The 24,451-nt window shown below is 34.1% G+C and overlaps 1 protein-coding gene across 1 annotated transcript in view; it reads left to right on the top strand.

Moving 5' to 3' along the window:
* SKAP1 (src kinase associated phosphoprotein 1) overlaps window positions 1–24,451 on the top strand; it is a 222,854-nt gene that overhangs the window by 40,527 nt on the left and 157,876 nt on the right. Inside the window, exon 4 of the mRNA XM_087826499.1 lies at window positions 116–232. Coding sequence (XP_087682625.1) covers window positions 116–232 — 117 coding nt within the window. The remainder of the gene's footprint in view (window positions 1–115; window positions 233–24,451) is intronic.

The raw sequence follows: 24,451 nt of genomic DNA, 5'->3' as shown, positions 1-24,451 counted from the left end.
TAGTGGCCATGTCCATCAAGTAAAAGCTATATCTTTTTGTGTGAATACCAGAAGAAATATACAAAGACTTTTATAAAGATGCCCAAAGTATGACCTTACCTTTTTTGTTCCTCAGGGGGAGACCAAGCTGAAAATTACCTTGGACAGGACAGCTCTGATGATAATCACAGTGGAACTCTTGGCCCTTCTCTCACATCAGATGCACCTTTTTTGCCAGATTATCAGGATGAGGGTGAGTTTCATTTTTCTGGATTTTGGCTCACCATACTTTGTTACTTTTTGTCCTGGTGTCTTTGCCCTTTGTCATTTAACTCAAGCTGCCTTTGGTGGGTTCTCTGAATTGATAATCACTAGTTTGCAAAGAACAACTATTTGTTTCATTGTGGTGCTGGTCCTCCTGGGTAATTCAATACTTCTGAAGTTAATGTATTTAGGAAAACACTAATTCCATAGTGGAGCAGGAAGACATCATTATTGATCTTTTTATAAGGACTGTAGCTCAAAAGCTAAGAGGGCATTTTAAGATTGCAGGGCCCAATTTACCATTTTTTCAGATTTTTTAGCTTCACCGAGTTGCATGAAAATTAGAGCTTTCATTTAATGATTATTAGATTATTGATTTATTGTGGATTGTTTGAAAATTTTAAGCTCATCATATTATAATAAGATATCACTTTTACCCATGCTTTTTATATACCCGACCGACCATATTGGTGGTGTTCAACAGGAAGCCACAAGAACCATAGTGCAAATCTTCCTGGAGCATCAGTTTTACTTGAAGATTTAGGAATGGGAGGATTTAAATAATTCAACTGTTATAAATATTATTTTTATATTAAAACACATTGGTATGTAGTAGGATGGGATGCAAAATATACATGAATTTTTAAGACACATGAATATAAAAATTTTGGCTTGGTGGTTGCCAGTTTCTGGCTCAGAGTCAGATATCCCAAGGGTGGAGGTTCACTGTCTGCGCCTCTTCTGGCATCTGGCCACTTGAACAGAAGGTTTGATCATCACTGATGCACACGGTTATCTTATCAAAGTCTCTCTTGTGCCTTTCCAGTGGGGGAAAAAGGTAGAGATGCCACTAAACTGAATATTAAATTGGAAGCTTATTACTCACTTAGGGGTTAGGAGTAAAGTTGGTAAATTATTCTTTATTTCTCTTTATTAGTCTATAATCTTCCAATTTATTTTTCTTCCAAATTTCCCTACAACTTTGGCATTTTCCAAGAGTTCTTAATCTGTCTATTCCCTTCTCTTTTTAATTTATCCATGAATTCTTATTTCATTTAGCCCTTTTGGTGATTCATATTTTATCTCTTTCATTGAATTGATAACCTCCACATCAGAACTGTGGATTCAGTCACACAGAAACATCTTATTTTGCTTGAGCTTTGTAAACTAGCATAAGTTTTAGAAACTGGGCCTTGTAATGTGAGATCTGTATATTGGTTCAGGTATTATACTAAAAACACTATTTGGATTGAGAGCTTAATAATTATATTGGTAGCTGATTAATAATTGTAGAAAATTAACAGTGCAAAACATTTTTTAAAAAACCTTTCATTTGTTTTCTATTAATCTAATGCTTGACAGAATTAGAACAATAGTACCTCATTAATCCTTAAGTCACTTATTTGGTATTTCCAACTTTCCCAAACACAGCTGAAAACACAATAAGTAAGCCAGAAATACCTCTAAGTAGAAATAAATGTTCCTGAGTCCTGTGTTAACACTTATGTACCTTATCTTGAGAGAGCCCCTGAGGTCTTCACTGGGGATACCTCATCTTAGAAATTTCTAACCATTACAGTGTTTTGATTTCTCAGACCACAGTGAGTGAAGCATCAAATTAGAAGAAGGGGCACTGTAAAGGCATAAATTGAGGTATAATCAAATTTAGCATTGAGATAAGAAATAGCATAGCATTGAGATAAGAAACAGAAAAACATTAAAAACTTATGTAGAAAACAAAATTTATAATTAAAGCTAAATTTATATAGAAACAAAAAAATAGCTGCCTGGGGCCATTTTGTATTGTAAAGAGAATACAATACAATACTGAGCTCTCCTGTAAGAGCTCACCTTAATAAAGTGAATTTTTTTTAGCATTTATTGAGCACTTACTATGTGCCTTGTATCTATGTTCTAAGCACTTTGCATATATCATTATTTAATTCTCAGAACAGCCCTAAGAGGTAGATATTAGGATTATCTTTATTTTACAGATAAGGAAACTGATACCAAGATAAGTTAACTTACCTACAATCACACAGCTAGTGAGTAGTTGTACCAGGATTTATACTTACACAGTCTAGTTCTAGAACTTCTGCTGATAACCACTCTATTATCCTTACTGTTATCCTTATCTGAGTTATCCAAAAAGATGGATTCATGTCCCAGACATTTTGGTTAAGACTGTTCAGATATACATGACATGTTTAAAAATATTTTCATTAAAAATCATTGAAGCCCAGCTGGGCGTGGCTCAGCGGTTGAGTGTCGACCTAGGATCCAGGCGATCAGGGTTCGATTCCCTGTCAGGGCACATGCCCGGGTTGCGGGCTAGGCAGCCAATCAATGACTCTCTCATCACTGATGTTTCTATCTCTCTCTCCCTCTCCTTTCCTCTCTTTGAAATCAATAAAGATATATTTTTAAAAAATCATTGAAATTTTTTAAAAAGTTAGTGTTGCCAGATAGCAGTATGGTGGTTGCCAGAGGGAAGGGGAGGGTAGGGGAGGGGAGGCCTAATATATGATGACGGAAGATGGTTTGACTTTGAGTGAGGGGCACGCAATGTACACTTGAAACCTATATGATCTTATTAACCAACGTACTCCAATAAATTTAATAAATTTTTTTCTTAAATGTAGTGTTGAAAATTTCCTATTATCTGGAAAACTCCAAAATGGGGAACTTTGTTCTATAGTGGTTTCCCATAACAGAGGCATTAACTATACATATTAGTAATATTAAATTCTTACTTAATAGATTTTTATGTTTAGTTTTGTGCATAGAAGTTAAAAGAATTCCCAAAGAGACAGTCAGTGGTAGAGGTAAGAATAGATTTGTTTATGTGTTAAACGTTTAATTGTAGGATGATGAGATAATGTTGAAATATGAGTTTCTGCAAAGCATTGAATCTGGCATGTGCCTGAGTGCTTGATGCATAATGAACAAAAGAAATGTTTGTTTCCTTCCCCCGAAAAATAAAGATGTATACATTTTTGTAAATTTAAAGAGGTTAGAAAGATGTTAAAAATTTAAGTAAACTTATCCTGCTTAACTAGATTTTACCATTATAGAGAACAGTAATGCTTGACACACAACTTAGTCATTATTTTTACAAACACTTATTTAGAGATTATAAGGTAATATCAAGGCACTGCGCTAAGTTGTAAGTGAACTATGCAGTAAAAAGTCCCTCCCCTCATGGGGCTTACCCATGAGAAAACACACTGTGAATAAGTAAACAAATAAATATGAAGTCAGTGTCTTTAGTTGCTGGTGAGATAGCTAAGGCCATTCTTTAAAGAAAAAAAAGATGCTTTAACTTTCTTTGTAGTGCCATTATTTTAGGCTTTTGGAATTTTATCTTTATTAGATAATGAAAGGTCACTGTTAAAATATTTCATCTTGGTTGCCTTCCACCTCCAGCTAGTGCAGTGTTTGAAAGATACAATTATAAAAGGACACATGGTCTGACCCATCCACCCATAACTTCAGTGATGAGAAGCAGTAGCCATGGTGCCTGTCATTTGGGACATGCTTTTGTGAGAACTACAAAGAGATCTGGAAGAATATAGAAACTCGGCCAGGTGCACAGCAAAAAATGAAAACCAAGGTTACAGGCTAAACCATGCATAAAAATGAGAGCATGCTGCTACCTAGTCACAAGTCCTTCTTCTTTTCCTTTGTAAATGCCCTCAAACAAGCGCATAGCCCCACCATTGGGAATGAAAACTTGCTAACAAGTAATAACATTTAGATTTCTAAACCTGGGGAGGCACAGTTTCTACCATACTGAAGGAAAAAAATTTAGTATGAAATGCTGAATACAATAACTTTATAAGAGTTAACCAGTTACAAAGCCCAGGATCTGATTGCTTTCATGGTCCAAAATATATAATAGATTTTAGTGTGTCTATAAATTTAGTTTATTGGTATACTGAATAACCCCCTATGTACATACATTTTTTTAAAGACGGGATGGGGAAAGTGATCATTCTATAAACAGTATATAGTGACTCCTTCTGGAAGAAAAAGAAAAATTTTTATAAGAGATGAAACCTAAAATCTATAATATATTATTTATTGTGTGCTATGTATTATTACATTCTAATTAAGAAAAGGGAATGAATGGATATTAGACAGATATTTCCGGGAAGAAGTGGGAAAGAATGTTTTTAGAGCTTCTTTTAGATTAGAAAGTTGAAGGTTTAAAGAAGGTTACTATTCTCCAGAAAAATGAAAAATAGAATTGGAAAAGTAAAGACCCATAACCATCTTTGGAGAAGAGTAATAATGAATAAGTGAAGAGCCTGGTATTGATCAATTTATTATAGCTACTTGATTTAAAAGAAATTACAGACCTGTTAAAGCACCAATAGTGGCCCTTTTCAACTCCTTGCCTTTTTTGAAAGGTACAGTAAAAAGCATATAGAATATTTGAAAATAAAGAGAATAGGTTTTTTTACAGCTTTATTTTTCTCCACCACCACCCCTTTTTTTTTACATTTCTCTGCTTTCATTTGGTTGTAAAATAGAAGTCAGTTTTGGATTTAATATTATAACAGTAGACTAGCTTTTGTTGATTGTTGTGTGTTTTATTTCTATTATAATAATAGGAAGAAGGTATTATTTTAATATCTTTCCTAATGGGAGGAAGAATATATTTTAAACAAAACTATTTTAACATTGTGAAATAAAAATGAAGGTTTAAGTTCTTGATTAGATTTTTGTGGCTGGAATTCATGTTTGTCTTAAATTTCATTGTACCAAAGTTAGAATCATGGAATCTGGGAGTTGGAAGGAATGATAGTCATCTGGTATCAGGAACCATTTATTGAGCACTTACTATGCTGTACAAAGTGCTTTTTGTGGATTTTCTCATTTAATTTTCAAGCCATCTCAGAGAGGAAGTTACTGTTTTTCCCATTTTACAGATAAGGAAATTGAGGTTTAAAGAAATTCAGTGAGTTGGCAAAGGATGGCATATCTAATCTAGGAGGCTGGGGATGGGAATTGAATTCCAATAAATTCTGCTGCTTTTTGAAGAGCTCTGATTAACTGGATATTTGTCCTCTGGAACACCCACTCTTAATGGACTTTACATCTCATTCTCCTTCTTGCTTTTATCCTATTGAATATAATGTTCATTTAAAAAATAAATATATTCAAAGCTAAAAAGTATCCTCTAAATACTACTTTACTGTATCCTACAAATCTGATATATACTACTTTCATTATAATCACAATTAAATTCTAAGAATTTTGTTAATTCTTTTATGATATCCTTTTTAACCTACATGCTATTTAAAACCAATTTTTTTCATGTGTGTTGTTTTTTTCCTGGTTTTTGTTTGGGTTTAGTTTCTAGGGATTTTTAAACCTGCTTTTTTATTTTGACTTCTAATTTTATTACATTATATTTTATTACATTATAGTCTAAGAATATAATCGATATTATTTGGATTCTTTGGATTTTATTGAGACTTCTTTTTTGGCCTAGTAATGATCAGTTTATGCTTATGGGCTATGTGTGCTCCCGAAATATTTATTGAATACACTCATTATTATTATTATTATTTTTTAAATATATCTTTATTGATTTCAGAGAGAGGAAAGGAGAGGGAAAGAGAGAGATAGAAACATCAATGATGAGAGAGTCATTGATCAAGCCCACAACCCGGGCATGCCCTGACCGGGAATCAAACCCCGATCGCCTGGATCCCAGGTCGACGCTCAACGGCTGAGCCACACCCGGTTGGGCTACACTCATTATTTTTAGACTTGTAAATATTATTGTTCAGACCTTTTATATCCTAGCTTTTGTTTTATCTGCTGAAAAGATTATGTTAAAATCTCCATTACGGTGGTAAGTTTATTCATTTTTCCACATTTTGTTTTACATTTTCAAGGTCATGTTATTAGATACTCATAAAGAGCTCTAATTGTTTTAAAAGGTTTTCTCCAACTGAGCTGGAATCTTATACCTAGAGTCTCCACTTATTAAGCTAGTTTTGCTATGTAAGTCTACTCATAGCACCCCCTGATAGACTTTATACTCAATGAATATAAAAGATGTTTGTTTATAAGCCAGTTTGAGACACCCATTGCTGTGAGTTTTATATAAGGCCTGATTTCAGTGTATAAATTATATTGTTTCACAGAAAAAATAAACTGCATTTCTTACAGTGTTTACTGAGGTATGTGAATTAATGATGCAGTGATTAGTGGTAAGTGACCTCACTGATCAGGTAAATCTCAGGCCAAATCCCATTCACAACTTTGGAGAAGCATGTGTGTATTTCAGCGGGGCTTTATTTGGAATGTTAAAGATACCTATTGCAGGCTTAGTCCTTGGTACCCTAGTACGTTAGAGGAGTTACTAGCCTAAAAGCAGCAAGCCATTTGCTTCCTTCTCACTGATGGAGTCAAGCCCATTACTTTCTTTGTGTGTGTGTTTAATGCCATAAACTATGTAAACATATTTAGAGTTTTTAGTTCCTTTTTGTTCTATGATATAGAACAAAATAATGAAAGTGACTCAAGATAGCCTCTCTCCATATATAAATGTGTAAATAAGCATATGCGCATACATACATACATTCAGTGAGCATTTATCTCATTTTCTTTTTATTCTTTAGACAGTTGCTTTCATCTTTGTTGCTCACAGGTATATTTTTCTTTAATAAAAGCACATGGTTCCTGTCAACCCTAATGAAAGTTATGTGTGTGTGTTTGGACTGCACGTTGTGGAAAAACACAAAACTTGTTTCCATGTCTGTGTTTTTGGGGCCAAAGAACAAATTCTGCTGTAAAACACATACTTTGATGAGCATGGTGGATTTCTGAACAAGTTTCTGTTGGCTTCAGGTGAGTCCATCAGATTTCAGATCATTGTTAGAAATTAAGGACTCAATGTTGAGTTAACTGTGATAAGGGTAAGTAAGCTGTCACTTGGGATTGCAGTGGCCTCCTTCATGAAGATAAATGTCTTATTAGATCGAAGACATCATGTCGTTTATATAGTCTGGTATAAATCACAGATGAAGATGACAAACTGGTTTTCAAAGTTAACAGTAATTTATATAACTTAAACAAATGATTACCAAGGATTATACATGTTTTGTGAAGAATAAAAAAACAATAACAATTATCTGTCTGTGAACTACCCATTTTTCATTCTTCAGCCCAGCATGTTGGGCTGTTGGTTCATGTTTAAACTCTAACCTTCCGTCCGGTGCCCAGTAAAGCACTCTCACATATGTTGATGGCTGGATATCTTCCACAATGCTTCTTTCACTAGAATAAATTCTTTGCAAATTTAACCCAAGTTTGTACATAGAATTGTGGCATTTTAGAGCTGGAAGAGACTTTGTAATCACCTAATCTGATCTCTGTTTACCAAAGAGGAAACTAGATTTTATTTTATTTTATCTTTTCTTTACATTGGATTTACTGCAGAGACATGGTTAACAAAATTATACAGGTTTCAGGTGCACAAATCTGCAACACATCATCTGTACACTGTATTGTGTGTTCGCCACCCAAATCAAGTCTCCATCCATCATCATTTATCCCCCCATTCCCTCCTCTCCCTCCCCCACCCTCTCCCCCTGGGAATCAACACACTGTTGTCCATGTCCATGAATTTTTTGAGAAAACTAAATTTTAGAGGCTAAGTGCCTAGGTCCTGTGGTTAGCAAGACACAGCTAGTACAGAAACCAAGACCACTTCCCTAGGAGTGGTCTCCCCGAGCCCACACTATGTACCTTTCCTCGCCTGCATGATCTCAGCATGATTGTGGCTCTTAATCCATTTCTTGAAAGTTTTAGTCAAGCTCTTCAAACATTTGTGTCTCTCTGGCCTATGTATGTTCTTATCCTCTTTCCAGAATAATTTGGGAGCGGTACATTTTGTAAAGAATTTCCAAGTGCTCCGTAAATGCTAACAATCATAATTATTAGTAACATAAAACAAGTCCCTGAATCTATTTGACATAGAACTAATTGGTTATCTTTTTTTGGCTTTTTTTTTTTTTTTTTGGTCTGTTATAGATTTTAATATACTGCCAATGATGAGTTAGTTACTGAATAAATGTGTTGAATACCTTAATCAATCATGAGTTTAGAGACTGTTTCAAGAATACAGAGAAATAAGGTGTGATTCCTTTCCTTAGTGAGTAAATACACTAGTGAGTAAATAATCTTAGTGTGAAGATTACACACCTCTACAACAAAGTACATGGTATATAATCAAGTGCTTATTATTGGGGACCGAGTTTTCAGGAAAAAAACACACCCAAAAAACACAATTGATGGACTTGCAGTAGTTTGAAAGAAAGTCAACATGATATTTAGCCTGCCCTATGGCCAAAGTGTTTTTTAGATGTCTTCCCGACTAGGAATATGAGCAAAAAGCCCATTCTGTGAAAGGTCAAACATTTATTGAGCTTCCACTACAATTAGCAGTGAAATAACACTGGCCATTTTTAAGTGCAAATAGTTGTTTTTTAAGTGAGTGACTTGGCAGATGAGATTAAACTTTTTCATAATTCCTCAAGTATTCTCTCTGTTCCCAAATTCTAAACTAGTAAACAAGCTTAATGGTAATGTGAAAGTTCTGGTATATGATTATTGGAGGTGTTAGTGTGGTCATTACAGCGTTGGTAAAATGATACGCAGTGTTTTGGTTGCTAATGTAATATATTTATCTGATTGATATATAAATAAATCAGAGGTGGGATGGGGTTATATATCTTTGTTTATTAGAAAATCTTATATACTGTGTTTAATTACCTTGTTCTTAGAATCTATAAATGCATTGTAATTAAACATAGTACCTGCCTAATAGATGAACACTGAATTACCTATGGGTTAGCTACCTTACCTAGGCAATCATGTCTAAAATTCTAGAGTTCTGGATTTCTAGTTATGATTTTAACCACCAGACCATCCTTCAGTCTTCAAAGCTGTTGATCATTTTTACCTCAAAGTTTAATATTCACTTAAATATGAAATAATTTTGTTTAAGAGTTTTCAGAGCAGCCCTGGCCAGTGTGGCTTAGTTGGTAGGGTGTTGTCCCATGCTCAGAAAGGTTGCTGGTTCAATTCCTGGTCAGGACACATGCTGGGGTTGCTGGCTCGATCCCTGGTAGGACGCATACAGGAGGCAGCTGATCAACGTTTCACTCTCACATCAATGTTTCTATCTCTCTCTCCCTCTCCCTTTCTCTCTCTAAATACCAGTAAAAATACTTTTTTAAAAAGAATTTTCAGGCCAAGCATATAGATACATACACTTTATATAAATGTAAATATACATTTATACTTAATATATATATTGTTTTCAACTCTTCATGCCTTGGGTGATCTTTTTTTTTCACTAGCCATAAATTCCTTTTGGCCTATCATAGAATTCTGACTTTTCAAATAAAAGGTAAATATTAATAAAACTGTTTAAAACAGTGCTGAAGCACCTGCTAATCCAGAATATTATGGTCTACTAGGGAAACCTTGTTCACAAGCTGTATTACACTTACGCTTTAGGCTGCCTTTCTGACTTTGAGTGACAGTTTTTTTTATGCTGGACCCTAAGTAGCTTAAACCCAAATAGGTAGTTTAGTGGGAAAGAAAGATTATACAGAGTGCTTTCTCTGGCTTGTAAAATTGGGATTTCTAGGGGAGTTGTTCCTTGATAAAAAGTTTTCACCATAGAAGCCTTATCCAATTTGCAGACACATTTCTGTAAACTGTTAGGGTATTGCTTATATGGTTTAGTATATTTTAGTGGAATGCTCCAAAAGATAAAATTATTGCTGTCATGGTTAATTTTATAATTTTGTTATTTCATAATAATACTCCAGATTTTGTTTTAATCAACAAAGCATAGGGTTAACTCGATTCATGAGCTCTCCTCTCTATAAATGATCATTATCATCATTGAAAGACATTTATGAATGCCCAAGAATATAGTTGGGCTTAGAGATTGTCACAGCTTAGGGAAAAAAATCACTTGAGTTATCTAATCTAGCCCTTCTAATGAATTCCCATCATTCTTACTAATATCTCATTTAATTAATTATCAAATATAGCAATTGTGCTTTGTATCCTTCCTTTGCAGGACATCTTTCCCGCCCAACTATTATTACTAATTTATTCTTCATGTCTAACCTAAACTTTTCCTTCCTTAGTTTCAGGCCATTGCTCTTTTCTACACCATCTTCTGAGACTGAATAATTCCCCTAATTCATTTATATTGTTACCTTTAGAAGGTATTTAAAGACTGAATATTTATCCCCAGAGTCTTTCACTTTCCCAAACTACATAAATTTCAGTTCTCTTAATCCTTATCTCACTCTGTCTCTGTCATACTGTCCAGTCCTTGGGTATTTTATAACACTCCTTGATATTTTCCATTCCCGGGGAGGGCTGCCTTTTGGGGAGGGAAGTACGAAAGAGTAAAATCTCATATAAACCACTAGAAGATGCCTAAGTGTTTATTTGATGTTGGCATTGGTGATCATCTGGTGGGAACACCAGTGTAGTGCTTGCTTTGGCATATGTTGGGATATATGTGTATTTTAAAGCCTTAATGTATTATGGCCTGTTGTAATTGAATGTCTATAAAATAGCGGTTAAGAGGGTTTTATAGACCTTAGAAGAGATTAGAATTCTCTAGCCCCCTCTTGTGGTAAAAGAAAATACTATGCTTGGGCATTTCTGGATTTTGTTTTAGTTGAAGAGGAAGATTAAGATATACACGTTCTCAATATGTGAGCATAGGAAATGAATCCAAGAATTTAAAATTTGTTTGCATATATTTCCAAGTGCAAACACCCTCAGATATGAGGAGTTGCTGTTCTTTTATATTATTAATGCTTTAAAACCAAAAAGATATTACTTTCTTATAACCATCATTTCAGTATATTCTTATTACACAAATCAGGAAGAGGACAAGTAAAATAGAACCATAATCTTGAGGAGGTTTTATTGCTAAATAGGTAAATAAGGGAGACTTGGATATGAATTTTAAACCAAATATACAGATACTTTTTTCTTGGTCATTATAAATGGACATGTTAGCATTCCTAACATATTTAAACAGATATTCTATATCTCCAATAACATGCTAATTTTGCCAGTTTTATAATTTATTATTGTAGCATTCCTTCTTGGTGGATGCATTTCAGATATTCATAAAGGTTTAGTAAGTAACAGACACCTGAAAGGAAGACTGAACTGGCATGCAATTGAGCTCACGTGTATTACCTATGGAAAAAATTTCTACAGGTAGCACAAAATTATGTCTGCTCTTCTAGGAGACCACTAAAAGTAACACTTCTGTATTAGAATAGTTGGTCTATAGAAAAGAACCAATGAAAAGTTGCTATTAATATGCCTTATGTGACAATCCAAGAAGAGATTAAAATTAGACACTGTCCCTAAGTAGCTATTTTTTAAAGCTACTAAAAAAAAAAAAAACTTTAATGGTTAAAGTAGATGGCCTTTATGCTCAAGTCACATTCTAATGAAAATATGGGGTCCTAGGTAGCAATTCTGAGAACTCTGGAAATGAATTTGAGACCATGCTTTTTATTTTTATTTTTTACAGTTTACATTCAATATTATTTTGTGTTAGTTTCAGTTGTACAGCATAGTGGTTAGTCAATCATATATTTAACAAAGTATTTCTCCAGATATTTCCAGTACCCACCTGGCACCATACATAGTTATTAATTTTTTCCAAAAGGGAATATTGAAAATTACACTAATTGAGGACTTGCAAGGGAAGAATGGCATAGACATAGCAGAACAATATGGAAAGGAATTGGGCACAGGTGAAATCAGTGAGAATATTGTAATGATTTAGAAAACCAGTAATTTTGACTGATTTTCTTCTTCTCTCCCACTTGAAGAGATGATAATTGTTATTTTTTAAATAGGGAAATTAATTCCGTTTATGTGCTTTTCCCTTAAGATGTGTGAATAAAATTTTAATCTCAGTCATTTATTAATTTTTAGTATTGATATTCCTCTGAACATAAATTAACAAATCTAAAGGTGAAACGTTTTAATAACAAAGCATTTATGGATCTTTATAGGAATCGCATAATTTTGACACCTTAATTTGACATAATGTTTTCAAGATTTTCTGTAATCAGTATAGGTCTTATGCACCCCAATTTCCTGATCCATGTCAGGTTTCTCAGGAAAATGCTGAATCTGATTTTTTTTTTTTCATGTAAAGGTTGCACCTTTCATGAGACAGACTAAATTGTGAACTTTCATAAAAACTTTGGAACATTCTTAAATGAGTAAAGAGCAGAAAATGGCCCTTAGTTATTATACCTGTGCTATTTACTATGATGTATATTTCAGTCAGTTTGATCAGCAAAAAATTGCAACTGCTCTTGGATACACATTCTTTGACTACTGATTTTAAATTAGGTATGTGTATTTGCACAAAACTCTCTGAAATATAGTTTTCTTACTTAGAGATATGTTTTTATGTGGCTTATTAGGAAAAGATTCATTTTAGAACAATTATTTATTATCCCAAATTTATTAATCAGTTAAGAGTTTGTATTCTTTATTTTAGCATTAAAAATAGGTAAATTATAATAACCAATTTCTTGGATGATTACAGTTAATAACTGTGTAATATGGAAAGTGTTCACAAAGTTTGACTTTTGTAGCTATAAGGAGCTGTCAGAGGATTTTGCAGTGTCATGGTTGTTGTCTAAGTATAGAATAGAAGAGATTTTCCTAGGAAACTACATTCTTGTTAAGTGTCTTACTATAAATATTACTTTGTTTATCATATCACTGAAGCTGAAAGTAAGGCAAATTACTTCTTCCTTACTTGCTTTCTCACTCTGTATGTGTGAATGCCTTCAGCTGTAAAGCAAGCATCTTTATAAATTTTCCTAAGGAACAGCAGGACAATTCAGGGAGCTCTTTATGAGGAATCTTCTGCATGTTTGCCTCTTCAAAAATAACACATTCATTTAAATTTGATAGTATTAATTTTAAGTGTTTCCCCCTTAATTTGGAATTCATTAAAATTCCCTTTTCATTTAGGATGAGACACATTAAAAAGGAGCCAAATAGGAAAAACTTTTTACTGCTTTGTTGACCTGTTCAAAGCCTGCTTTTCAAAAAAGCAGCTATTACTGCTTTTATATTTGTTCCATGGATATATTGTCAAATTGTAATATAATTTAACTCTAAATATATTAATGTTTTTAAAGGTATATTTTATTTAGTGTTAAAGACACTGCATATTTTTGTCTTACCAGTGGAAAGACATTTTGCAGCTATGTAAGAAGTTCTAGCTTTATCTAATTGAGAGAGGAAAGCACACACATGAATGACTTCTATATTTGGTGCAAAAAAACTTAGAACAAATATTGGAAAAGTTGATATTAATTCCAGTTCAGTTAGGAAAGCTAAATTATTTCATTAAATAGGTCTAGCAAAAATAAATGGGGACTAACTTGTGAGGTACATAAATTCATAAACCTTTGGGATGTTTACTTTTTGTATCTGATTGTGGCCCTCCTTCAGCATTTTTGTTGTTTCTTATATTCTTTTTGTTTGTTTGTTTTTGTTTGTTTGTTTTAAGAATTTAGTTAAGGAGAAATCTCTGGAATTGCACAAGTTATGATTTGGTAAATTTTAAAAATTGAGTTTGTAATTAAGGCACATTTTACACTTCATTTATGATTGTTACAGTGTGATATGCTATGTATAGCAGTTATGACTGTTACAGTATGAATGACTGTACAGAACTTGCCAAGATCATGGTCTAGCACTGCAGAAGCAGACCTAGTAAAAAGTTTCACAACTCTAAGTTTACTTTTCCTGTACAGAGTAGGCAAAAATTGAGCTCTATCTGATTTAGTTATAATGTTCTTTAAACTCTTACCCAAGTTATCACTCACAGTAATTCGAACATACTCTGTTTTTCAGTCCAAGAGATATAAGAGCATGCTGGGTATGATTTTCAATACATGGCAAAGGTGTAAAATTAAGAAAAGATTTCTATGAAATTTTTTGCACACTCTGCTAAATGAATTATTGAAATTCCAATAAAGAAAAAATTTTAAAAACCTAAAAAGCCATATGGGTTTTATTTTTCCCTCAATCCTTTCAGCTCTCATAAATGTCTCCATGAAAGCTATATCTGCAGGATTAGAAAAGAATATATCCTATAATATTTACCTGATCAGGAAGATTTTTTAAATGTGGCACCTCAATGTGAGATATTGACTGAAGTGGGCTGGCAGGTTTACTGGCCTGGCAGATACAGACGGTTTGCAGTAAATCCATGTGGTAAAAAATCCCTGAGAAGTTTTTGATTAAGAAACTTTTACTGCCCTTTTAAAATGAAATATGCTGGTCATTTTTTAAATGACAAAAGCAGATATTTTATGTTGTTGTCTGAGTCAGGTTCTGAAATATATTTTAATGAGTTTGTTATAGAAAAGTTCTAAGATGCTAACTTAAATTATCAGTCCATAGTCCAGCATATCCAGTAAACATGTAAAAAGAAATGATAGAAATAAACCTATTCAGCAAAAATAAGAATAAAATTTTACATCTAAAGCCACAAAACCTGCATTCAGAGAAGAGTTAATATTGTCATTTTCTAAATAAATGTTATCAGTTATTTAAAGCTGTCATAGTATAATAAACTTCTGAATGGTATAATTAAAAAAAAAAAAACAAAAAAACATTTTAAATTAACAAATATAATTTAAAAGTTTGTAGTTTTAAAAAAACAAACTAAAATTATGCCTTATAGGCTACATTTCTATGTAGAGTTAGTAAAAGAAATGATTAATTTAAAACAATGTGAAGAGACTCTAAGTGCTAAACAATTTTATTGGGAAGATGAATTAATAAATAATATTTTATATAGAATTTCACAATTAAAGTTTATAATTTATTGAGAATTAAATTTTGAAGATAGTGCCTGTCCTTCAAAGAGCCACATGCTCAATGAATATATTATCCCCTTCCTTAGATGTTTTATTAACTAATCCTTCTTGAATTTTGCCTAAAAGCATTTAAACCAACTAGACTTTTAAAAAGTCTTATATGAGTGAGTATTTTTAAACTTTTTTGATTTAATGAGGTAAGAGCAGCAGTAAAAAAGAGACCTATGTCTCAAATTGATTTCTGGTTGTTGTTGGAGAAGAGCTATGTGCCTATCTACCCTCCCAAATTAAACTTAATTTTTTTTTTAAATCATCCACACTGCAGTAGCAAAAACTGCTCCTTAACTCACTGGAACCCTATGTTCTACTCTGCAATTTCAGGAGAAGCAGCTAAAACAATCGGCCTCATTGTTCACCTAGATAACGCTTTCTCTGCAGCTAATAGCTCCTTGTTCATCAAGGAAACAAATGTGCTCCGAGGTGACATGCTCTTCACCCACTGCTCTTTGTTCTAGGGTCCCTCAGACTGATTATATCAACCCCAGCACTGACAAATAGCCCCCCAAACTTTAACACTATGTTAAATTGAGTTATGAGGTTTTAAGGTTACACTCCTCTGGCTAAAGGTTGATTGGCTCTGAGAGATAAAGGAATCTGCTCCACGATAACAGAATCCTTGCCATGGGATAATCCTGGTTATTGAACTCATAGGTCTCCTTATTTGGTTACTTGGTCACTCTTCTTCTTCCCCCTTCCTTCCTCCCCTCTCCCCCTCTAGAATGTCTGGATACTAAATTGTTGATTCACCACTCTCCACTTCCTCCCCCAAGGATATTTTAGAAAGACCCATAAGCATTCTAGCAGGTGAAGGAACAAGACAACTCAAGCAATATCTAAAGCCCATAATCTTCCCGAAATGTGTTGCAATGTGTTGTCACTTAGGGTGTACCAACTACTAGTAGCAAGAGAGTCGGTTCTTGTTTGCCCTTCTCCTGGCTGCATGAATGTGTAAGAGGGTCTGAGGATGTAAAATACTTCCCTTCACCTTCCCCCAGCCCTCCCATTTCTCATGCATGCATTTTTATCTCTGTTTTTACATAGAAAAAAAATGTTTTTGGATTATTATCGGAAGGCAGAAATTTCAGATATGCTGTACTGGCAGAATTTTAAGCTGTAGCCTTGGTTGGTGACAGTGATGGTGACAGTTCTGTATGCCAACCTAGTAGTTCTAGTCCAGCGCATCAGTCCATAAATGCTTTTATAATAGTAAAAACTACTGAGTAATGGTAAATTAAAGTCTGTCTGATGAACTGTGAATATTCAATTTTTCCCCTACATCATATAAATGTAAGAGAACAGTTATGAGTGGAATTGATAATACCATAGAGAAAGACTTTAGTTTGGCTGCATTCTAAGAATACCAGAGGAAGCCCTATTTAGGGAGAAGTGTTTAAAGAATGCATAACATCATCCTACAAAAGATTTACTATCCTGTCCTTCATTACCAACAGCAACAATCACTTAGTATCCGACTATGCTAAATACATAGCACTCTATAAGGTTAATTAATAGTACCCGCTTTCTATAATAAATTCGTGGAATGCCTACCATATGCCAGACATAGTGTTTTACATACATTATCCATAATTATTACTACTGTGCAGTGTAGGTATTATTATTCCCATACAGGGGAAGAAACAGCATCAGAGAGGTTATTTGCCCAAGGTCCTCAGCTAATATAGAGGCAGAGGACTGTTTGAACACGTTTCAGTACATCTAAAGCCCATAACCTTCCCAAAATGCCACCCTGCCTCACAGAAAAGGAAGTAACCTTTGTTACTACTACTTCAGATACTTGTGCACACTGCTAAAAGGAAAAATTAGAGACTCTGGAGTTACTTGGGAAAGAGTAGTCTATTAACAATAGCTACCATATTAATTGAGCACCTACCCTCTGGCAGCCATTGTGCCAGGCACTTACACAATTTCATGTAGTCACCTTTTAAGTCTAATATTCAAAAGCTAAAGGGTGTCTAATTTCAAAGCTCATATGTCTTCCGCTACACCCCATTGTCTTCTAAGGTGGTAGAGAAGAGGGAGAGGAAAAGGGTTGTAATACAGTGCTGTCCCATAGGAATTTCTGCAGTGATGAAAATGTTCTGTAATAATTACACTGCCTAATAGAGTAGCCCCTACCATTTGGAGCTGCCAAGCACTTGAAAATGTGGCTAGCAAGACTGATAAACTAAATTTTTAATTAAAAGTTTTAATTTAAATATACATTTACTTTGCGTGGTGGGCACACAATGCAATATACAGATCATGCATCATAGAAATGTGGACTTGAAACCTATGTGATCCTATTAATCAATGTCACCCCAATAAATTTTAAAAAATAAAGTATATAACTAAATATATGTATAATTTACATAGCCACATGTAGCTAATTGCTACCATATTGGAAAGTGCAACTCTAGAAAAATGGCAGCTTCTTCACTAGATAATCAAAACAACCTGAAAACAGTGTTTCAAAAACTTCTTGAAAGATGCATAGTATGAAAGTTAGGTGGGCAAGGGAGAGACGAAAGAAAGGCTTGGACATAGACTGTGGCTGAGGAAAGGGTCAGAGATGTGAGGTGGGTGAATAGGCAGAGGGCCCTCAAGTAAATTTATGTGAGAAGCCCGGAGAAAACAGGATGTGGAGGGGAGGAAGGGAAGTGCTTTGAAGAAGAGCATTAGAATCCATAGTTAATGGATTTGCACAGATTGAAAGGTAAATAAAAATCAGCATTTTTTTTCAATATTCACCTGCTGTAAATCATTTCTCGACATTTTGATGAGTAGCTTTACTGTGAGTTGTTTAAATGGCACTGTGATGTTTGTATATGGTAGAAGCTTACAAGGCTCTCATCTCACAGAACTCACAGAGCTCCTGAGTCATAGGGCTGTAAGTATCCGGGGTAGGGCTGGAAGACTGTCATTTATTCCTTTATAAGTATTCTCTAAGTCATATAGATCATCTCCTTGTTTTGACTGAGTGCCATATATAACCTTTCTCAAGAAATTAACTCTCCAAACAGTAAAACATTTTTTCATTATAAAAGTATTTAAGTAATTTTAATAAGTAATTTTGTCACTAATTTGTATACTTTCATAGGGCTTTACAGTTAAAAAAATCTTATTTGAATACATCACCCCATTTGATCCTCACAGTTATCTTGTGAGGTGAGTGGTAGGTATTATTGTCTGATTGGTGAGGAAACTGAGCCTGTGATTTGTCTGGAATCACACATCTCACATGTAACAGGGTTGGAACCCAGATAGAAGCTGGGCCATTGCAGGGTCTGAGTTCTCTGATCATATTCTTGCCATGGTTGTTTTTCAGCCTTCAGCTCCCTCTGCAGTAGTAAGTACAGATATCATAGTGAGTGGTAATACCTTCATGTGTGGGTTCCTGTTTTTTGAATTAGGAAACTGAGGCAAAAAAACCTCAAACATGAGTCATCAAGCCTTTGGGTCTATGCAGATTTGCAGGAAAAACAGGACAGAAGAACATGTCCAACTGTCCTGTGAGTGTGCAATTACACAAATGCGAGCAATGGAAAAATACCAATTGGACACCCCAGGTTTTTCAGCAGACAGATTATAATGAAAATAAGGAATGAAGGGTAACATGTAGATTAAAAGAGATTTACAAGACGTAACAAATTTTTACATGGGCAAGATTTTGAAAAAGAGAATTAAGAATTAAAGTGCAGATATATTAGAATCCAAATCTAAAAACCATAATTTATTTTCTGGTTTATCACTTAGTTTCTTGACTTACATTGAAAGAGTGTTCCATTAGCTTAAAATTTAGCAATCACTGTGGAAGATACGTATTTAAACAGTTTTAAAAATAAACAAGCAGTAGTTGTTCTTTTGTGTGTTGACCCTAATGGTCCATTCTAAATGGCCATAAATCCTTTGCTCATTCAGTTTTCTTATCACACATCTTGTGGTCATCACCTAAAATGATTCTTTGGAAAGAAAATATTTTGAATTGAAGAGCTTTATAATAAGTTCCTAGTATTCTGTAAATCTTGATAATGCTCAAGTTTATGGTCATCAGTACAAGGATAAATCTAGAAAAAACAGTGAGGAGAAATTATTGGATATGTTATTAATATCCTGCTCTAAATTTTAATCTACAGTCAATATAAAATGAAAACAAACATTAAAAAAGGAAAAGATTTTGAACATAAAATGAATGCATGTATACTGTAAACTATACTGTCCAAGTGTTTGAATTTGGTCTAGATAAACCATTTAAAACAAAATAAGTTTTTCACTCATAAGGGTGCTGAGTTTGCAGGGGGGAAAAATTTCAATAAGAGACGGCAACCTTACAGATGCTATTTACAATCAATTCCAAAGCTCCAGAAGATTGAAGAGCCTGAACCATTTGACCTGTAGAGTTTCCCATAGGCTATGATAGTTCCTTTTGTTTTTATCCTGTTTTCCTATCTCTGAAACAAATGAACTTAGCAAAGTTTCAAGAATAATATGGAACAGGAAGATTTTGACAGGCATCCTAATTAGTCTGACCCATGCTAAAATAAACAAATGTATTTCCCTCCATTATCAGAACAGTCCTAGCAAGAGCAAAATGTATGTACAAAGATCCTTTGGGTTGTTTATAATAAAGGTGGAATTATTGATGCCTTACACCCTTGGAGGGATTATAAAGTGTTATAACATTAGTATAATATAACGCTTTAAGTTTCTCCCATTCTGCTTGGTTGGAACTTGTAGGCTCTAGGTTGTTTGCATAAAATGATGGGGTACATATGTATATTTTTGACAATGCAAAGTGTGTTTGTGTGCATTAATGAGCAATTTCCCCTTTAAAATGAGAGCTAGTTATAATATTAAGACTTTTTTGTTTATAAATATTTGAAATAGCTTTTTTTTGGTCAAGAATTCTGAAATAAAAGATCTAAGTTTGGAAATATCTACCTTGTTTTCCCTTCCATAAAGATTACTCTACTTATGAACACTTCCCACTAGATTAAACTTTTAAAATCCTGGATCCTTCCTGTTTTTGTTTAACACCTATGGATCCTTGTACAGCACATATAACAAGAATTGAAATCTGAAAAACAGTTTGCAGCATTTTAGGTAGAAAAACATGGGTAGTTCTGACATTAATTATACATTTACCCGGCAAACATTTGTTGGTGCCTAGAGTGTGTCAGACACAGACAGGCACTGGGACTATAGCAGTGACTAATATGACTCTTGTCTCTCAGAAGCATATAGACTAGTTGGAAAGACAACATTTGAATGAACAATTTGATGGCTGCGTAGTAAGCACTAAAAATGAGGAACATAAATTGTGTTATGAGAGCACAGTGGAGGAATAATAACTACACCTGGAAAGGAAATGAGCCAAGGAAGGCCTCTCAGAGGAGGTGATATTTTAATTATGTCTTTAAAAGATCTGTAGGAATTTATCAGGCTGGCAAGCATTGGGCAGCAATAAATAAAAGCACTCAGTGTTGGGCAAAAGAGTAGGAAGTGGCCACAACTGGAGGTGGCTATGTCTATAGGTACAATTTTTCCAGAGATAAATTGGGGGGAGATGTAACAAAAACCTGCCCTTTGACTTAGCAATTCAACTTTAAATGTGCTTTAAGAAAATACATTTACATAATGATGTTTAAGGATATCTATTGCAAACTTGTTTACAAAAGCACAAAATTGGAAACAAGCTAAATATCTAAGCTCCTACCGTACAATAGATATATGCAAACATTAAAAGTGATGTTTGTAGAAGAATATTTCATGATTATGGGAAGAATGTTCCTATTTTATTACATGAAAATATAAGCAAATACAGTAAGCTGCCATTTAAAAAATATATGTATATATGTACATAGAAAGAAAACTATAATGTTCTTCACCAAAATATTTTGACATGCTTTTATTTCTCAATTTTATATAGTGAACATGCATTGTTTTTATAATAAAAATAAACAGTGAAAGTTATTTTTCAAAAATCTTGAAAGTATGCAGAGCCATGGGCCCAGAAGTTTCACTGCTAGGAATTTATTCTAAGGAAATAAGTCAATGTAGCCCCTAGAACATTAAGTCATTGGAAACAACCGAAATGTCTAATTACATGGGGTTGGTTTAATAAATTACAGCATATCATATGATGAACTGCAGTACAACCATTAAAAACCATGTTGTCAGTAGTGGAGACATTATTGTCATAAGAAAATGTTCATGATATATTAAAGGGGAAAAGGCAGGATACAAAACAGTATGAAAGGGGCATATACCAAAATGTTAATAGTGTTTTTTTTCTGGATTATGGGATTATGGGGGGTTTTTTCCTTTGTGATTTTCTGTATTTCCTAACTGTGCTGCTGTAAGCATATTACTTTTTAAAATGAAAATCATTTTTTTCATGAATGTGCTTTTAGTTGTGACGTTAAATAAGTATCAACTAACAGCTGAGGATAGATACACAAGAGTCCACAGTGACATGAGTACATATAAGGAACAAACAACACACACAGCATGTGTTTGTAAAGGGCTGGATGTCCTATAAAATATGCCAACCAGACCTAGGAAGACTCCTCCATCCTGTCCCTGGGGCAGAGTTAGAACAGCCAACACCCCATTTGGAATCTACCTTCAGCATCATCCCTCTCAACCCTCTTTTTTGGTCTGGGCCTTCATTTGTCCCTCCCTCTTCATCATAATCTCTTGAAGGTAGTGATAACACCTAATTTAGCTTCATGTTGTTCTTCCCTTTCCAGCCTCCAGCATATGGCATGGTGCTTTTCACATAGAAATGCTCAATAAATGCTTGTTAAACTATTTTTTAAATAAATTAAAAAATAAAGGTCACAATGCTTTCTATCATAATGACTCCAATTTTGTGCCCTGCTTGCCCATTAGATGAATGTCTTCAAAAATCACATTCTAATTATCTAAGTGAGAAATTTCTCTTTGGTTTTAATTGTTGAATGTCCATAATGCATTAAGTATAATTTGGATTCTGTGAGTAACATTTCTTATATATTTTCCCTGTACTAAACAAAACATTAGCTACCACTTAGCTACACTTGGAGCTCATCTGCCATTTCTCTACCCAGTGATTGATGCAGTCTTGCAAGGCTTTTCTGCAATTTGTTCACATTAACTTGACTTTTTTTTCCTTTAGCTTTGTTTTACTGGTGTCTGAAAACATAGTGATTTCACTGTCTTCCCTCTTCTGAGTTGTCACAGGCTCTACTAATTGTGTATCGGCATCCATTTCACTTTATTTCTTACTTAGAGAACCATGGTTTTTTTTCAGTGGCAGTGTGCCCAGCTGAAAACACTTGCCTTCTTAGACAAGCCTGTGGTAAGGTGGCCATGAGATACAGTTTTGGCCATCAAGGTATAAGATGAAATCACTAGAGAAAGTGTCCCTTCCAAAATAAAAAAACTGAGAAAGCCCTTTACCCCTATTGTTTTCAATTTTCCTTTTACCCCTTTACCTTCTTCCTGCCTGGAATACAGACTTGTTGCCTACGGGTGTGGCAGCCATTTGTTCAGAGATATTGTGACTTGCCCTGGCTATAGCCAAAAAGTAGCAAAGCGAGAAGAATGTAAATATCCAGGCCACTCTTTCTGTTATACCTTGAGTGTAGTTATTAGTAAACTTTTGTTTATTATCTATTGTGCTAATTTGCCTCACATTTCAAATGAAAGAAGTCTAAATAAATATGCATATACAAATATGTATAATTCAACAAACATGAGTGCCTTCCTGTGCAAGCTTTATGCCAAGAAATAAAGGAGAGAGCAAGACTATTCCTGACCTCAAGATGCTTACAAATAGATTTATCTGCAAATGTAATGAACGTAGAATATGGTAATTATGTAATGTGCTAAGAGAACAAAGGAGTGCAAGATTCATCTTGAGTGGGAAATTCTATAGGAACTTCAAGAAGGTAGTGGGCCTTGAAGTACAGTCAACAGTTAAAAATGAAGAAAAGGTAATTCCACACAGATAACAAAACATAAGTGAGGATATGAAAAGAGACATTCTTGAGAATAGTTGGGCCTGGCTGGAGCATATGCTTCTCAGATAGGAACAGGAGACAAAACTGGAAAATAGTTTGGGTATGGATTGTGAAGACTGTTTAAACTTTGTTTTGTAAGAGGTAGGCAGCTATAAAAAATTTTAATCATGAATTGACATTATCAGATCTATGTTTTAGGAGGAAGGGAACATTAGAGAAAAGGAAAGGAGGCTCTTGCCAAGGTGTTAGTGAGCAATGGTGAGGACCTTTTCATGTCATTGGCAGAGACAGAAAGGAGAGCAGTGGATTGGAGAGAGCATTTTACCTTTAAAAATTATGAAACAGGTCGATGAACTGGACACCAAAGATCCTTGTGGAATATTGTTCCTTGAAAATCTTTCAAATTTGGGTGGCTAACCATCTTTCTTGAATGAGTTTCAGATTTACATGTAAGAATGTAAGAAACTGGCCCAAATGATTTTTTGAAGGACCATTCTTTGATCTTGGTAAATGGAAAACATGTACAAATGGTAGTTCCTTCTACAGTTTGGTTGGATTATTAATTAAGCCCCTTGTTCTCTTCATACTGTTTAGACTGCTAACTATTTTAGTGATTGGTATGACATTCTTCAAAAAAAATACTGGAGAAATTCTGAGACCTCACATGCTAGGGTTCTCATTATCTGGATGCCTGCCATTGGCTCGGGTAGCCTAAGCTTAAATACACAGATTTCCACTAGAAATAGAAAACATTAGACATGTAATGAGTTCACTAATCACTGCCTTCTACTCCTCCCTGGCCAGCATGATAACAGTTGAATGAGTTTTTAAGTATCTATGAATTGTATTTATTATCTCTCTTTCCCCCCAACTTTATTGAGGAATAATTGACAAACATAATTGCATATATTTTAAAGTGTACAGTGTGACTTCATATACATATACATTGTGTAACGTTTACCAAGATCAAGATAATTAACGCATTCATCATCTCACTTAACTATCTGTCTCATTTGTGTGTGGTGAGAATGCCTAAGACCTACTCAGCACTTTCAAGTATACAATACCATGTTTTAGTATTGCTCTTTTAACTTCCACTATTAGTGATAAGAAGAAATACTTTTTCTTTTGATAAAGTTTGCATTATTTTTGTTTCTAACTGTTTCTTTTGCCTTCATAAGATTTTAAAGAGAAGCTTACTTTCTT

The sequence above is a fragment of the Miniopterus natalensis genome, chromosome 17, assembly GCF_054644295.1.
Source record: "Miniopterus natalensis isolate mMinNat1 chromosome 17, mMinNat1.hap1, whole genome shotgun sequence".
Lineage (NCBI taxonomy): Eukaryota > Metazoa > Chordata > Mammalia > Chiroptera > Miniopteridae > Miniopterus > Miniopterus natalensis.
The sequence above is the reverse complement of the archived record's forward strand: the minus strand, read 5'-3'. Positions and strand labels throughout refer to the sequence as shown.